Genomic DNA, 19173 nt, shown 5'->3' with positions numbered 1-19173 from the left:
AACTTTTTTATGGATAAAAATAAAAGCCGAGGTATATACAGATAAAGAGGGCTTAATATAGACACTTTTATCAATAAGTCTAAAAATGATAAGCGTTCAAAAAAACTTTGATAGAAATTATGTATAATATTGCAGAGTAATGCGTGTTATGTTCAAATGAACAAGTATTATATTAAAGAGGCGATAAAAAAACATTGCAAGAATAAATATATATGGTCAAATAAAACATGTTAATTTTCGTTTTTTGAAACGAAAGAAAGTCTATAAGCAAGATGTGACCTATTTAAGTAAAAATAGGTGGCAAAATATAATCATAATTAATAAGACTACATCAGCAGAAGTCGTCATATTGTATATATATTCCAACTAGATTTTTTTTTATTGAATGTAAATTTTTAAAAAATTGAGACAGAAGAAAGTATGAATATAGTTCGCTTTTTAGATCCATCTAAAAAATACTTAGTAAAATAATAAATTGTAAGTAATAAGACAAAACCATCCCATAGATCGTTTAATTTTCTTCTTATATTTTACTTTGATATTTTATATTGACTATTATGTGAATAAAGAGTAGAATAATAGACACACAAAAGGCGAAAATGTAATCAAACATGGTTTTAAAGAATATTAGTTAAAACTTAAAATGAAAACACTAAAATTAAGAAAATTTTTGAAATTTTATTATGTGACTCGTATTCCGAGTGTCGATTTTGAATTTATTATGCCCTTTAGATTTTATTTTTTTACCATGGTAAGTGTGTTCGATGAGATAAATTTGCAATATAACTATTGAGATAGCTATATGGCATATAAAGTTTTTTTAAGGTTTTATTAGTGATATCTGGAAAATTCGGGTGAATTGAAATTGCACATATTGGATTTTGCTGATAACTATTTAGCATGAATCTTATTAGTTTAAATAAAATTTATTTTAGCTGAAATATCCACACCAAAGGCAGAAAATACTCGATATTCTTGATGGGCATGTAAACTTGGGAAGCTTAAGTGGAATGGTGATAAAGCCCGTATTGGAAGAAAAATACAATAAAGAGGTGTATTTAAAGCGGTTACAATTAAAAATATATATCATTTATATATAAAATTAAGTTTAAAACGTTCAAAATTGCAGACATAATATTTCCCATGTGTATAGAAAATCAACGCTTCGAAAAAAATCTCGCCTTAAAAATTTCTTGGCTATTATCAGTATTTATATTTAACTTGAATATTTATTACATGGGGAAATTCCCAGAGAAAATAAAATTATATTTTTATATGTATTATATTTATTTGTAGAGTTTAAAGTCGACAAATTAATCTAAAACGAAGAAATCGATTATTATAAAAAAAACAACAAATTATTCATCAAAAATATATGATAATTGCTACAATATGAATAAGAGGAAAAGAAAGCGCTTATATGTAATAATAGAAAAAATTGCTGCATTATTGGAATATTTCTGGTCGAATTTTCAATTAAGTAGGGGAATTGGGAGCTCTTATATAAATTTTTTGAAACTATTTATATAGAAGGTATATATATAAAATTATAAACACGGCCAAAAGAATCTATTATCTTTTAACTTTATTATTATCTAAATAGTAATAAAAATCATTTTAAAAGCCGTTTTTTTATTAATTAAATTTTTTTTCAATGAAAAGCTTTAAACTGATAATTTTCTCAATATTTTTACATTTAATTTCCGAATTGATGCAATCTTCGGGGACTCCTATGGAATGTTTTTCGTATAACACAAAAAAAGCATAGAATTTAGACTAATATTTTAATTTTTTTTGCATCCTAACATCATAATATAAAAAATAATCTTTATTGGATTAACGGTATCGATCAAGTCAATAGGGTCACCGAAACAGAAATATCTACAAAATACTAATAAAAACTTAGATTACTTGCTCTTTCGTTCAGAAATCAATAAATTTGTCTTGAAGCCAAAACATATAGTAAGTTTTAAGCTATAAGATTTTTTTACTGTTGATCGGATTAAAAGTGTTTGCTGTGTCTAGTGTAGCTAGGCGGAATTAATCACCAGATTGATAATTTATCAATGCTATTCCGTGAGGAAAATATATACGATAACAGATAAAATTAAAGATTTTAGGTTGAATATTTATATAAATCAGATATATCGACTATTTATTTTAACAAGAATATACAAAATGCAGTTCGAAGATAAGAATAATATCTACAACCGATATTCTAAAAATTTATTTCCAGTGAGTCGTGAATAATTAAATTCAGCTTTCTAATTAATTTCGGCTTTTTTAATTTTTCTGTATTATCTTTCATAAGAAAGTATTTTATAAGAAATATACTTATGGGAGCTAACAAATGCGCTATCAGTCTCTATATCGACAGAATTTTATATAATTTATATTTTAACCGGGTATTCTGTTAAGATATAAATATAATAACAGCTAAAACCATTCCCCCATATCTTTTATAAGAACAAAAATATTGCATATAGTAGAATATCCGAACTTGTAGAACAGTAATTACTATCGATTAAGGCCTCAGAATACAATAAAAGCCCCCTTTTCTACTTCAAATCTTTGATCTGTATATGCTGGTGATAAATGTTGAAAAGGGTAAATAATTATGTGATCAAGTATCAATGTGAATTTTTTAACTATAAATTCTGCCTTAAATTTAAAAATAAGCAATTAAATATAATAAAAACAGTTTATCGTGTATCTATAAACTGGTCACTATTTGTTTTTACGTCAATTATTTGATGAATAGAGAATGTCTTGGTTAGTATATTTTGTCAAACATTTATTCTACATTAGTTGTAATTCATCATTAAAAATGTTTGAAGCGGAAACGAATTAATAATAATTAAAATATCTTACGCATATTATTGACTATAATAAATCTTAAATATGAAACCCCGATCCTACTTTTTATATTTTAGCTCCTTGGATTTTTATAGAAAGTAGGACAATAAAAGGCAGTTTTTTCTTCTTTTGAAAATTCACATATTTTTATTTCACAGAAGTATTCGACTTATTACGACCATAAGAAATTTAAGGTTGGATTTTTAATGATCCCTATTGCAAATTCATTTTTTTGTTTTCAATTTTGTAGTATATTGAAATTTTTTAAACATCGTCTTTTCAAAGGGTGTAAAATAATTTCAATAAAAAGTTTAACTATCCTGTTAGAAATGACGTAAGCATATTTTTTTTAATTCCTGTAAATCGTGTTTTTTCTAAAAACTTATATAATATATAAATTGATTCGCGAAGTTATATATTATCACGAAAACACAAAAAATCCGTTTTATTTGAATTGCTTGTATAAAAAATAAATTTATTGTCCCTGTTAATAAGTTTATACACACCAGATTCAAAATGGCTATTTTTAGCCCTCATATTGATTTTTGTTTAAGTGTAAATTTTATTTCGAGCGTTTTATGTTGTTCAAGCAAGACTTTGATTGTTATATTGAACAGATTTTGCAGATACTTCTTTCTACCTTATCATCTTTACAATCTATCTTGATGCATCTTCTTCTCTCAATACTTATTAGCTTAATTTGCCCTTATCAATCCCATTGTTTTTGCGTATGCCTCCGCTTCATTGGCATTCATAACTTCTTAAAATACGACTTATGGCATTTTGTAACCACCTCATTCCAAGTTATGCCGTATTTAGCGCTTATTTAAAATTTAATCAATCCATATATTTACAAAAATTATTTCCATTTCCGATATATGCACTATTCGAAATTCCACCATAAAAAAATAATGTTATATCCCTCTTATAAATTTGCAATAGTATATCACTTATTTAAGACAAATAAAATTTTATTTAAGGATTAATTTTGGAATTGTGTTTTAGATTTTCTCTTCAAGCTTAAATTTATTTATTTCTCGTGGGCGCATCATATCTATGCTCTTTTCTATTTTTCTCTTCGATACCTCTTCTCTTTTTAAATGCATATTAGTGCAAGGATTTCCCATAATCCTATAGTTCGAATATATGCCTCGATTTGGCTTATATAAAATATAATCAATTAATATAGTTCTATAAGTTATTTCAATTTACTAGAAAAGATCATCCATTTACTTTTTAATTCTACTTAATCTGCTGTTATTAAATAATAATAAAATATATCAGATGAAATATTATCAATATAAATTAAATAAATTCCTAGAAAAAAGCATCCATTTACTTTAAAATTCTATTTAATCTGCAGTTATTAAATAATAATAAAATATATCAGAAAAATATTATCAATATAAATTATATCGAATTCCTAGAAAACATCATCTATTTACCCTAAAATTCGATTTAAAAGCAGCGATTAAAAAATATCAATAAATTATTCTTAAAAAAATTTCAACGATGTTTTTATTTATAGGATATTTCAAAGACTATAATTAATTTATATACTTTCGTCATGAGATATTTATTTATGGGTTAATTTTCTTTTTATCGATTTTATCTATTTAGACATAGTCAGCGTGTTGGGAATATTGCACAACTCCTTGATGCATCTTTTGACACCTTCCCCTGATCTATCTTCATCAACTACTCTTCTTCTCTCAAATTAGATACCTCGATATTATGGATATTTTATATCCCCATCAATGAATACTTTTACACTATTTGAAGATCCGACAACAGTCCGTATCTGTTATAACAAGACAGCAACAACATTAACATTTAACCGAAGCACCGGTTTAGGAACATTTAACTTCCGTCCCTTGCAAGAGATTCCGACGACGAACGTTCGTATTCAAACAATACGTGGTGTTTACGGCATGATAAGTCTTGTCCACGCAACATATATAATAGTAGTGAAAGATTGTAAGATAGCAGCGTGGATCCCAAAAATTTTAAATGTAGATCCCGAAAAGATCCAAAGAAAAATGAAAATAATGCCAGAGCATAAATTTATAAAAAAGCGAATTGAGAATCCAGATGAATATGATTTGGAAAATACCAAAGTGGCGTATCCTGTTTATGAAATCACAGAAGTATCTTTTATAAAGTTAACGATTTTGAATAATAAGGCGAGTGATCTTCCTTATCTAACAAGTCTAGAAAAATTCTTTGCTATGCCAGGTCTTTACTTTTCGGAATATCCCATTTATAAATCTTTTATTGATCAGAAACATAATGAGCTTGACTTTTTATTTAATTATGGGTGTGGTGATGAATTTGATCAATCTGTGAAAGGTGATTGTAGTAATTTTATTGTTAAATGTTTTCAAGGCTATATTTCAAGTAAGATTTTATGTTATACAGCTAGTTTACAAAAAGATGAATTTGAGGGTGAAGATGAGGAAGAAGTGGTAGATGAAGCTACTTCGGACACTGTTATGCGGAGTAAGAATTTGTTAAGAGGTTGTGGAAAGAATCCGAATAAAAATTTAAAGGAAATTAAACGTGTAAGTATTGATAAAAATGATATGTTTTTCACGGTTTTATTAATTAGTAGAAGATCATGGAAACGTGTAGGAATGAGGTTTTTTTCAAGGGGTGCAAATGAAAAAGGTTATCCTGCAAATTTTGTAGAAACAGAACAAATTATTTGTGATGAAAGCGGTGTAATTTCTTTCTTACAGGCACGGGGCTCAATTCCACTAAAATGGGGCCATAAAATTGGGATAAAACTAAACCCCAAGCTCGATATCAGTGATAAAAAGATCGAGATGAATGATCATAATGAAAAAAATCAAGCTAATAATATTGAAAATAATGCTAAGTCGGTATCAATTATCCCAGAAAACGATGTTATTTTTAAAAAGGCTGATGAGGTTTTTAGAATGCATTACGGTGAAGTTTTTTATTTAAATTTGATACAACATGTAAAATATGAAAAAAAATTAAATGATAGCTTTAAAAAAATTCTATCAAAAAATGGATTCAACCATCTCAACTATGATTTCAAAAATATGGGAATGGAGAAATGTGCCAAAACACGAGAAGAATTTGTACAAAGTCTCAAACATTTAATAGAAGCTCATGGTTTTAGTTCACTGGGCTCAGAGGATGGTAAATACTATTTGAATGAACAAAAAGGGATTATTAGAACTAATTGTATTGATTGTCTGGATAGAACAAACGTGGTTCAGAGTTTAATTGGTCGAGAAGCCATGAAAATGCAGATAAAACAACTTCTAGAAGGAAAAGAAAAAAAATGTCTTGTGGAAAATAATGCCGTACAGGAAATATTAACAGACGAAAAAAACAATATTTATAAAGACATTGAAAATGATATTGATGAAATTTTGAAAGAAATGTATTTCATAAATGGTAATAATATTTCAATCCAATATTCAGGAACACCAAGCCTTAAATCTTCACTAACAAAAAAAGGATCTTACAGTATTTTTGGCGCACTAAAAGATGGCCTTTTCACCTTAAGAAGATATATCTTAAATAGATTTTATCATGGTCATTTGACAGATGGCTATGCTTTGGCAACTGACAGCTTCACAACAATGCGTAACCCTAAATTCAACCGCTTTAGAATAAGCTTCAAGTTTTTTTTTAGTATCTTATTGGCTTCCCTTTTGTTCACTTTGTGTATATTCTCAGAAGAAAGATACTTTAGCCGTTCAACACTATTTACAATTTTATCGACTCTTATGTTTTTGTTTTTATCTTTTTTGACAATTTTTTGGGACCATTTCTTAAACTATCCCGCTTTTTGGAACGATAGCTGACATTATCGGTTAATTTATTTGAAATAAACGTGATTTTGAATATAAATAACTATAAAAATTTATAAATCCACGCCATAAAAAAAAATAAAAATCGTTTTAATTTATTATGTGTTCGCTTTTTTCTTATTAATCTTTTTCAACTAATAAATAATTAACATGGATTTAATGAGAATATCATATTTATGAGTTTAGCTTTTTTTTTATTAATCTCTGTCAATTAAGAAAGAATTTATATGGCTTTAATGAGAATATTTTATTTATGGTTAGTTTATTTCTAATACTCTTTTTTAACTAAGAAATAATTAACACTGCTTTAATGATCAGATCATATTAATGCTTTTAGTTTTTCTTATTACTCTTTTTCAACTAAGAAATAATTTACATGGCTTCAATGATCAGATTGATGGGTTTGGTTTTTTTCTTATTAATATTTTTCATCTAAGAAATAATTAACATGGATTTAATGGGAATATCATATTTATGAGTTTAGCTTTTTTTTTTATTAATCTCTGTCAACTAAGAAAGAATTTACATGGCTTCAATGATCAGATTGATGGGTTTGGTTTTTTTCTTATTACTCTTTTTCAACTAAGAAATAATTAATATGATTTTAATGAGAATATCATATTTATGAGTTTAGCTTTTTTTTATTAATCTCTGTCAACTAAGAAAGAATTTATATGGCTTTAATGAGAATATTTTATTTATGGTTAGTTTTTTTCTAATACTCTTTTTTAACTAAGAAATAATTAACATGATTTTAATGAGAATATCATATTTATGGCTAGTTTTTTTCTTATTATCTTCAAAAGCAACCTTGATGTACCTTCTACGAATATAGCCTTTATATAAATGTCTATCTAAAAGCTTTTTTTTTTCATCCTTATAATATTCAATAACTTCATTCATTCTATTCTCTTATCCAAACTTATATATTCAACAGTCTTTCTCACGCTATTGTTTTTACACATAACATAGTTTCTATCCCAACCTTGATCCACATATTCGACTTATGGAATTTTATATACAAAACACCCGACATAATGACTGCATATAATCTTATTTGTATGCCTTTAAAGAAAAAAGATAGGTTTCTGTTTTTTAATTTGTAAATTATACTATAAAAAGCAATATTTTTTTATCCTACCAATTCAATTTGCACATACTTTTGCAGTATAAAATTTTGGTAAAAATCTACATTAATGATCAAAAAGGTATTATGCCCGTAAAAAATTATGAATGATTATTATTTGGTATCACGATATATATCCGATGAATATTTAGATATTTTATAGATGTGAATGCCAACATTCTGTAAGATTTAATTAATGAAATGTAAATGTAATTATAAAAATTCATCCTCTTACAATATTTGTATTGTATTGAAAAAAATATAGAGGAACGGCGATGGTTTTCTGTAATCGCCTTTCTTTATTATTGTTTCAAGTTCTGGTTTACTGTCAATTTTATCTTTTTTATTATAATCGGATGTAAAAGGCAAATATATCCATAAAAAGTATTGTTTTTTAATATAAGAAAATATGCTATTAAAAAATATAGAACCCAATTTACTTTATTTACTTAATAAAAAATCAAACAAACAAAATATGTGGTGCATATATGCATATTATATGTGATAAATAGATATCCTTTTCTATTAAGATCTAGTTTAATTATAAAAAAATATACTAGGCAAATTAGAAACTATATATTACAATACTTTTGTGGGTTAAAAATATAGAAAAGAGTATATTTATAACATTACGGTAAATATTTTTCTAAATAATAGTCAATCTTATTATTTTTAATTTTTCATACTAAATTTATATGCAATTGAAGTAATAATGGTTTATAAAAACTAAGTTCTTTTGACATTATAGGTCAACTATTTTGATGCCACTTATACTTGTTTGTTCTTTTGTGTATACTGGCATCCTATAATGATTCAAATTCAATTAAATTTAATATTATCCTACTATAACCCGATAATAACTAAATTCTTGTTATTTAATCAGCAAAATATTACTAATAGTAAGATATTATACAGTTTTACATGGATAGTTATGGCTTTGATGGAAACATACCCAATGTGTATATCACTTATAGAGAAAACAATATCTATATAAAAATACTTCTTTTTTTATCATCTAATCTAAAAATTTGAATCGATTTTTTGCATTGTTTATATTTACTTTTCCTAATTGCTGAAGCATGACTTTCTATTTCTCTATTTAACTAATATAATCATGTATCTACTACTCGCCGTGTAATACATATTTTCAAATTATGTTAAATATTTTTGAAAAATTTTATCTATTAGGTTTGCCTGACCATTATAACCCACTTTTACGTGATGTTGTTATGTGAGTTTTTTCACACCACTAGATGAACACTAAAGACACAAGCAGTTATAGTATGTAAAAATTCTTTGCTAAATTTGATGGAAATTAAAGAATCGATACATTTTTTTTTCTAGAAAAATTCATGTGTAAAAAAAATATAATTATACTATTTTTTTTTATTAGCAAAGAAAACCATTTTTCAATTCACAAGCCTCTATATATATATTTTTATGATTCTACGTTGCTTATTAATAGATTAAGACTCTGTTGTAGATGGATTCCTTTTTTATGTAACAAATGATAAAATTAATCGCTGATAACTCGGTAAAGAATACTTGGTTTTATGCAAATATCCCAGAAAAAAGTCAATTAAAAAGAAAAAACAAAATAATAAATCGGAAAATAAAATTTAATCTAGCGCACACAATTCCACATATATAATCGTGGTTTAATGATATTTTCAAAATTTAATGTATGAAATTAATATGTAACAATCGCAGTCATATATAATAAATTTATTGAATATTATAAAGACTATAGTATATGCGTAATAAAAACTTCCAATAAATATGGTTTAATGTACATATAAATTTATACGGAATAACTTTCGTGATAATTTAAATGCGAATTAATATTTATATGTAAATCGTTCTGTTTGGTGATACAAAGCAATATAGGCATTTTATCATACTTAAAGTACCTCTATAAATAGTTGATTAAAAAACAGAAGTCTGAATGTATTCGAAAATTATATATATTAATCACTCGGAATACAATTTAGACGGTTGAGAGCCAACAAAATTTAAACCTGGTCTTTATGCAACTATTTTTTAGATCCATAGATTCCCATTTGTATCATTTTTTTGGGTTAATTATAAATAGATTATAGGGTTTTATGTTGACGTAGAGCTGGAAATGTATTTTCGTGTGATATAAATTAATAGACTCAAGTAATATCACCAATCATGTAACAAAATTTGCATCTATATTTATAAACGTGGCTCTATAAGCATCTGATTACAGGTAGTCAATGGTATTTTTGCGTAAATGTAAGGCTTATCAAATCATTATATAATCAACAAAATTTATTTAAAACGAAGAGAAAAGGTGCAGAAACTATTAAAGTAAAGATATTTTGCATGTATTTTGATAATATTTATATAAATAGTAGAAATTATCTTCATTCAGTCCAAATTAAAAAATTAATAACTGTAAAATTTGGTTCTTTTATTTACTTACATTATTATAACTGTTATCGGATGTAATCTATCTATTTTTTCATAAAAAAAGTCATATTATCAATATAATACCAAAATAAGGGTTATTTTAAACCTATATGTATTTTCTATTGAACCCATGAAATTAAAGAAAAAATATTAATTTGATTTTTGCCATTTATTCATACATATCATAACTTTACCAGCATTATTTTTTCCTTCTTTTATATTATGTTTTTGATCCATTATAAAATTCCCTTTTAACAGAATTTCAAACTGGTTTTTATATAAACTAAGCTCAAATTTATACCTATTATACTATAAAATATTATAACTGTAAGTTATTTATCAATATTCTTAGATTTAAACGATATGAAATGTGTTTATTTTAAAAATAATTTATTTATTGAAATATTATATTGTTCATGATATATGAAGTTCAAATACAAGTTCCCTGTGTGCCAATAGCATTTACATAGTTTAAAATTATTTAACAAACCCCTTTATTTTATGAAAAGGGGGGTTATTATGAATAAAAAAGACATTTAACGATACAATAAAAAGCGTACTTATCTACCATGTTCCATATTCCTTTAAAAATTAATTTTAAAATTACAGTTTTTAAAAATTTAGTTAGAGGAAGGCGTTTGTTTAGATCACAATTCAATTGAATTTACAAATATCTGATATTTTCTGCTTTAGATTTCTTGATTAGCATGGACAAAACACCCTTTTTCAGACGTTAGATAGATAGTCTTTACTTTTATTTTTATAAATATGTTTTATGATTAAATAGTAATCTGTATAGTTTTTTTTGTTGCATCTAAAATATCCACCACTTTTTTTCTTTTTAAAAATGTTATATATATCATTTTTTGAGAATATACATTGTTTAATGCTTCTAGAATACTGGTCACTTAGGTTTTATTTTATAAAAATTATATCATTTTGAGAATATACATTGTCTATTGCTTCTAAAATAAGAGTTGCTTGGTTTGTATTTTATAGAGATTTTACTTTTTAATGCACATAGTTAATTGCATATAAAAAACTAATTACTATACTTTTTTTTATAAATATATTTTATGATTATGTACATTATTTAAGGCATATAATAAACTAATTACTATACTTTTTTTTGTAAATATATTTTATATTTGATGTACATTATTTAAGGCATATAATAAACTAACTTCACTTTTATTTTTCTTAATATATTCTACTAATTAATGTTCATTGTTTAATGCTTCTAAAATAATGTTTTCTGTACCAGCATAAACAGTTTTCTTGGAGATTTCACTATAAGAAAGAAAATATAATGTATTATAATGTAGAAGCGCATTTTATTAATAATAAAAAACACATTAAAAAGCTAAAAAAGCAAGAAATAATATAGAAAAGACAATAAAGAGGATATTAAAAGACAAATTCAAGGCAGAAAGTTTTGGTTTATCATATACTAGGCTTTTTTAATAAAGGTTTAAGACTTTTTATTAATATGATGATCAAAAAATGTAAGAATCATCAATATTCAAAAAAACTGGCATATGCGATAAATTGCAAAGTAAAATATAATTTGCAAAGAGGCATCTGGTGAAATTTTCTCTTAATAATGTATTTTTTGAATGACTCCAGCGCGATTTTTCACAAGAAAATACTTCCACTTATAAATAATGTTTATTTTCGTGCTGATATAAAATCAAGTTTAATCATTATATTTTTAATTTCGATTTGAAACAAGAAATAATATGTTAAGCAAAAATTTTTATTAATTCCTGATACAAAAACTAGTTTATTTTAATTATACGTATATCTTAAAGTTTTTTACGTATAAATTCCAGTTTTATCAGCTAAAAGAAATTGAAAATATAGTTAACATATGTTACAATGTTTTACAAATTATGAAAATATTTTTATTATGTATAAACCTCAAATTTAATAATTTTTTCTCAAAAAGCGCCTATAAAATATCCTTATATTTAGTTCAAGTAATTTTAAATACTTTTCGGATTTTTTAATGTAAATTATTTCAATATATTTAAGGTTAGTTTTCGTTGGTTAATTAGTTATTCGAATATATTCTCGTGACATTATAATATATATCATTTTTAAATACAATATTTGTCCTTTTTTATTATATATTTGCCAAAAATATCATAAAACGTTCTACATTTTTTTGTTGTTTTATAGGTTTTTTGATTTTATTTTTACGTATATTTTATTATTATTTACGAAAGATTATTTTTAATCAAGTACGTGGGACAATTTGGGTATATTAAATTATAGATTTTTGTAAATATTTTTTCGGTGGTTATGTATCGAATTTATAATAAAATTTTATTTGTAGAATTTTTTTATTTATGATATATGCGATGATGTAAGCCCTTTATTTGATTTTGAATAATTTTGAAAAAAATCGCATAAGCTTTGATAATTTTTGATTATTAAATAAGCACTAAAAGAATATAAAATAACTTTTTGTGCAAACAATCATCGACCAATCTAAAATTATTTGAAAATGGAAATTATATAATGTCAAAGGGGTTTTAAATTGTTTTTTTGTTGTATAGTCGCAAATAGCATGAGGATTGTGCTTGCTAAATATAAAAATTAGGTTTTGTTTTATTTCATTTATGATACATTTACATGATTTTGTTTATTTCTTTTTTTACTCTTACAATTTTGATATTGTATCTTATATATGAATAGAATGCGATTTTACACAATATTTTTCCTTTTTATTGTCATTTAATGTTTAATATTTTATTTTATATATAAATAAAATGTGATGATACACTTTATTTGATATTTATATGCACCTTTATCTTTGTTATTGTATATATTCTTGAAATACATGTAAGAATTTCTCAATTTTGTATAGCAATTTTTTTTATACTTAATATCCTTTTTTTGATTGAATAGCATATAATATTATCTTTTTGGATCTTTTTAATATGTTATAATTTTCGTCATTATTTTTTTCGCATTTTTTTTTGAATAACATGATTTTTAAAATTTGAATGCAATTAAAAAGTCGGGTAATATCTTTTTTTGTAATTTTTACTACCAAAAAAGGGCACTTAGTATATATTTATAATTTATTTTCATGGAACAATATACATGGATTACCTGAAAGTTATTTTTGTTGCTAATAAATAAAATAGGGAGGATTTGAATGACATAGAATTATCATGAATGGAAATTAAATACAATAAATTTTTTTGCTGTTGATATGGATTGTGGGAATAATTTAAAATAAAGATACAAATACGTTTGTTTTAAACAACCTTGAATATTTATTTTCAAAATGACTTATATAGTTAAGAGTAAAAAAAGGTATTTATATCTTTATTTTTATTTTGTACCATCAATTTTACCCACATTCAACTTAATAATAATCAATATTTTCCCCTTTATAGCCATAAAAATATAACCTCAATTGTTTATTAAAATATCGATCATATCCATCCACTGTAAAGGGTGACGAGACATTATCATGACAGGTACCTGAAAGAACTAGATGCCACGAACCAGATCAAGGCATATATACAGGCCTTGGGATCGAGAATGTCCCTTGAATTAATAGGTCTCGAGAATAGGGCAAGTATTATTGAAGACTTCGGATAAGAGAAGATAGCCGAAAGTATATTTACTTGTGACGGTAAATCAAGCAAGTTGTGCTCGAGAACAAAAACTAAAATTATAACCATAAATTTAATCTACAAATAAATCTATTGAGCATCCACTTATTTTCATACATCTATTTATAATAAAAATCCTTGCCTTAAACCGTATGTGAACCTCTGTTATATTGTATTATCGATTATATGCTTCCACTTATTTTCAAATAACTTATTTATAATAATAATCTTTGCATTATAGCAGTATGCGAACCTCAATACTATAGTATAAATGATTATATGCTTCCACTTATTTTCATATAACTTATTTATAATAAATATCTTTGCCATAAACCGTATGTCAACCTCTGTTATATTGTATTATCGATTATATGCTTCCAATGATTTTCATATAACTTATATCTTTGGTCTATAGCCGTATGTGAACCTCAATAATTTAGTATAATCGATTATATGCTCCACTTATTTTCATACATCTATTTATAATAAAAATCTTTGCCTTAAACCGCATGTGAATCTCTGTTATATTGTATTATCGATTATATGCTTCCACTTATTTTTATTCGCGTATTTATAATAATAATCTTTGCATTATAGCCGTATGTGAACCTCAATACTATAGTATAAATGATTATATGCTCCACTTATTTTCATATAACTTATTTATAATAAATATCTTTGCCATAAACCGTATGTCAACCTCTGTTATATTGTATTATCGATTATATGCTTCCAATGATTTTCATATACCTTATATCTTTGGTCTATAGCCGTATGTGAACCTCAATAATTTAGTATAATCGATTATATGCTCCACTTATTTTCATATAACTTATTTATAATAAAAATCTTTGCCTTAAGCCGTATGTTAACCTCTGTTATATTGTATTATCGATTATATGCTTCCACTTATTTTCAAATAACTTATTTATAATAAAAATCTTTGTATTATAGCCGTATGTGAACCTCTGTTATATTGTATTATCGATTATATGCTTCCAATCATTTTCATATAACTTATATCTTTGGTCTATAGCCGTATGTGAACCTCTGTTATATTGTATTATCGATTATATGCTTCCAATCATTTTCATATACTTATATCTTTGGTCTATAGCCGTATGTGAACCTCAATCATTTATTAAAATAGATCATATGATTTATTTTATTCCCTGTTATCGTATTTATAATAAATGTTTTGTTTCGTATAGCCATTTAAATCCTGTACGATTATTTAAAATATATTTTCTTTTCCCCTTACGAATGAGCGATACCCCGAATCCATTGGCGAACCTATCTCGTTTAGAGCATTTAGTTACCACGCGTCAACTTTTCCCAGCACTCCAACTTCTCAATGCTTCGATACCAACATTGTCACACCATTTATCATCCAAGTTTCTCACAACATTATCTTCGAGTTTAGTGATTTTGGAAGGACTAGAGAAAGCACGAGTTCATTTTACATTATGTGTGGTTTACTTCACTCTATGTGACTATGAGCTTTCTGTTTTACATTATCTCGAGTGTATCAAGTATAGTGGAAAAGGTATGAGTGAAGAAATTTGTTTTGGATTTTGTGATGTAGAGTATTTGAAATGGGTTGAGGATACTTTGAAGGTTAAGATACTGGATTTGTATAAGAGTAAACCGAGTGATGAGTTAAGAAGGTTTATTTACGAAACAGTTGAAAGCGATTATGTTTTTCCATATATTATTGAGACAAAGGATGAAGAAATGCTAACACTCTACTTTAATAATTATAATAGTATGAATAATGATAATAGTGTTGATAAAAGTGGTACAAGTGAAAATAGAATTACTAATAAGATTAGTTTGGCTGGTATGCAAAAAATAGTGAATCTAGAAGATGCAACAGATTTCTTCTACACCACATTCTTAAAAACGAACCCAAGCGCCAACAAGAAGTATATAACAACCACAACAAAAGACATTCGCATAGTAATAGACAGCATGATGTCTCAAGACAGAGGCGATGAAGTTATTAGGTACATAACAAATATATTTATACATTCTCAACTAGCATGTTGTGAAGCGATATTTTATTTGAATGAGTGTTATCATCTCGATCGAGCCTTTATGATACGCTTTCTTCAGTCTTTGCGTGCTGTCTATGAGAATGTAGAAGAATATATTGGTAGTGATTTTGATAATGATGATGCTGATATTGTGATGTATATCAATAATGAAATTTTTAAAGGTATTGAAGGTGAATATTATTTTGTTAAAGATGTTAATTGTTCTGTAAAGTATGGATGTTATTATTCGAACATTGCTATTAATAGATTGAGAGATAAAAAAGAAAAAAAAGATGATGGTAAGACCAGTAGTAAATCAGATAAAATTTTGAATACTGCTAGAGCTTATGATGCTAATATTAAGACGAATGATAAATCAGTAATAGATGAAGCTACAACAGAATTGAACACCGAAATAAATCATAAATCAAATGACAAAGCTCATGAGACTAAAAAAGATGAAGGGGGAGGTATTTTTAAGATAATTGAAGACACACTTACAGAAATGGACAAGAATATAAAAATGATAGGATTTATTCTTGGCAAGAACATAAGAAAGCGTGCACATTTGAGTCTCCTTTCAAAATACAACAAAACTGATTTTACTTTTCTTCAAGCCCTGATCCGTCCAGTATTACGAAGTTCTAGTCTACATACAGCAATAGTCTACAGTAATGCATTCATGAGTATGGGAACATCAAACGATACATTTTACAGAATGAACCAAGACTTAGTCTTCCAATGCAAATTATGGAACAAATTCAATTCTATGGCAGCATTAGGAATAATACACCAAGCTAATTTCGATAGCTCGATGGATATTTTCAGAAACTTATTGCCTAATGCAGACGATATGATGGATGGTGGAAGCTGTTTTGCTTTAGGAATGGTCCATTTCGATGAAAGTCCAGTTAAGGTGTCAGAAAGTGTTTTTGATTTTATGATGAATTTGATAGATAGTAACGAAACTTTGAATGGTGAAGATAATGGCCCAAATGATATGATGGCATACGGATGTGCTTTGGCTATTGGATTGCTTAAAACTATGTCTGGAGATGTTAATGTTATAGAAAAACTTCTTGGTGTAGTTAAAAATGGATGTGTAATGGGTGCTTGTGCTGCTGGAATCGCGATCGGATGTGTTATGATGGGATCCAAAGAAAGAAACGGATTTTCTTATGATTTGGATGAAAGTGAAAGTGAAGATAACAGCATGACCGAAGATAGCGAAATGAATAGCGAAGATAATCTGAATAATAAAAGTAATACCAAACAAAATAATGTCGCTGATGGAATAAATAATCAAGGTAATCATAATAATACCATTGATGGAATAAATAATCAAGGTAATATTAATAATATCAACGATGGAATAAATAATCAAGGTAATAATAATAATATCATTGATGGAATAAATAATCAAGGTAATAATAATAATATCATTGATGGAATAAATAATCAAGGTAATAATAATAATATCAACGATGGAATAAATAATCAAGGTAATAATAATGATATTGATGGAATAAATAATGAAATCAAAGATATCACCGCTGATGGAATAAATACTGAAAGTAATAATAAAGGTAATGATAGCCTTGTTCCTACCCAGATTAACGATAATAATACACCTGAAAATAATGCGAACAAGATCTCAGAAATACTATTCAAAATAGCTAAAACTACAGAATATGAAAAAGTAACTCGAGGGTGTGGAATAGGAATCTCCTTAACCCTAATGCTAAAAAAAGAAAAGGGAATGCCAATAATACAATCAATGCTATCGAACAGAAATGAAGACATAAGATCCGCCGGTTGTCTCGCACTCGGCTCGGCATACCTCGGCACATGCCACACAAAAACAATCAAAACACTATTATCAGCAGTAAACGACAGTTCAGAAGATGTTAAAAGATCTGCAGTAACCGGTATCGGATTGGTATGTTCTTTAAACTCAGAAACCTTACTTGATATCCTCGAACCACTCGCAAATAACCACTCAACAGGAGTAAGAGCAACCGTAGGTGTCGTCCTAGGCTTCTTTTACAGCGGATTAATAAATACAAGAGTATCTGAAATCATCGAAGTCTTATTATATGACTCCGAATTACTCGTAAGACAAAGCGGATGCATCGCCATGGGATTTCATTTATGTCAAATGAACTCGAAAATAGGGGCTAAATACGGAATTCCATATAAAAGAATAACTGAAAGAATGAATTTTCTTATTGCAGACAGACAAGATGACAACTCCGTAGCAATAGGCGCGGTTATCGGACGCGCTATCATGGAAAGCGGTGGAAGAAACACAATCTACTCAATAAAAAACATATACGGAAAAATCTGTATGAAACGCACAATGGGTTTCCTTATAATGATGCAATACTGGTACGATTACGCACTTCTATCGTTCGCATCTTTGTGCATGTTCCCTACATTTAATGTTGTTGTAGATGCGGACACCCTCGACATCATCGGCATAAAAAATGTTGAAAACAACTCTAACGTCGACAGAATTTTAAGAAGCGCTGCACCTGGAAGTGCACTTGAAAAAATAGGACACATGATCAAAGAAGGTATCACAATCGATAACCTAACTCTGAAAGATCTATCTAAACCCAGATCAAAAAAAAATTTGAAAAAGTATGATACACATAATGTTGGTCAAATTAAAGTAAGAGGAAATAAAGCTATTTTTATCGACGAACAAATCAAAATGCCGGAAATCAAACAGAAAAAAAGAAGAAAAATGCGAAAGAGATATAAAATCGTTGAAGAATACACCCCAACCGAAGAAATCGAGACGGAAATCGAGGATATGGACGTGTCGGAAGAATACACCATAAGAGCCGGCGAAAGAATTACCATCATGGAAATGATGAGATCTGGAAAAGACGACTACGGTTTCACATTTACCAGAAAGTAAATAAAAAACACGTACGAATATCATTCAAATTTGCCCTATTTTCGGATATTTTCACTTCTATACCATAATAATACCAATTTTATCTCTTAAATAATACCATTTTTTATCTCTTAAATAATACAAAAATTATTTATACCTTAAATAATACCATTTTCATCTAAATAATAAATTTTTTATTTATGCCTATATATAATACTATTTTTAATTTTCTGCCTTAAATAATACTATCTTTAATTTTTACTCCTTAAATAATACCATTTTTAATTTTATTCCTTAAATAATACTATCTTTAATTTTTATTCCTTTTATAATA

The 19173-nt window shown here is 26.6% G+C and overlaps 1 protein-coding gene across 1 annotated transcript; it reads left to right on the top strand.

Moving 5' to 3' along the window:
* Nucleotides 1-5438: 5438 nt before the first annotated feature.
* On the top strand, nt 5439-18192 carry LOC147065784 (uncharacterized). The gene is made up of 3 exons (XM_085956248.1): nt 5439-5562; nt 6052-6191; nt 18169-18192. Exons 1-3 carry the CDS (start codon nt 5439-5441, stop codon nt 18190-18192), a joined length of 288 nt encoding a protein of 95 aa, XP_085812374.1.
* The last annotated feature ends 981 nt before the right edge of the window (nt 18193-19173 follow it).

Source organism: Rhyacophila brunnea, unplaced genomic scaffold, assembly GCF_057557595.1.
Source record: "Rhyacophila brunnea isolate RB1 unplaced genomic scaffold, BYU_Rbru_1.0 scaffold_57, whole genome shotgun sequence".
Classification (NCBI taxonomy): Eukaryota; Metazoa; Arthropoda; class Insecta; order Trichoptera; family Rhyacophilidae; genus Rhyacophila; species Rhyacophila brunnea.
Note: the sequence above shows the minus strand (reverse complement) of the source record. Positions and strands in the feature narration are given on the sequence as shown.

What these genes read in the sequence shown, in the direction of transcription:
- LOC147065784 (XM_085956248.1), top strand. Translation starts at nt 5,439, where the DNA reads ATGTTTTTCACGGTTTTATTAATTAGTAGAAGATCATGGAAACGTGTA. An exon ending in AGAAACAGAACAAATTATTT is followed by an intron (nt 5,563 to 6,051) that starts GTGATGAAAGCG and finishes ATGAACAAAAAG; the next exon opens with GGATTATTAGAACTAATTGT. An exon ending in GTCTTGTGGAAAATAATGCC is followed by an intron (nt 6,192 to 18,168) that starts GTACAGGAAATA and finishes TTCTTATTGCAG; the next exon opens with ACAGACAAGATGACAACTCC.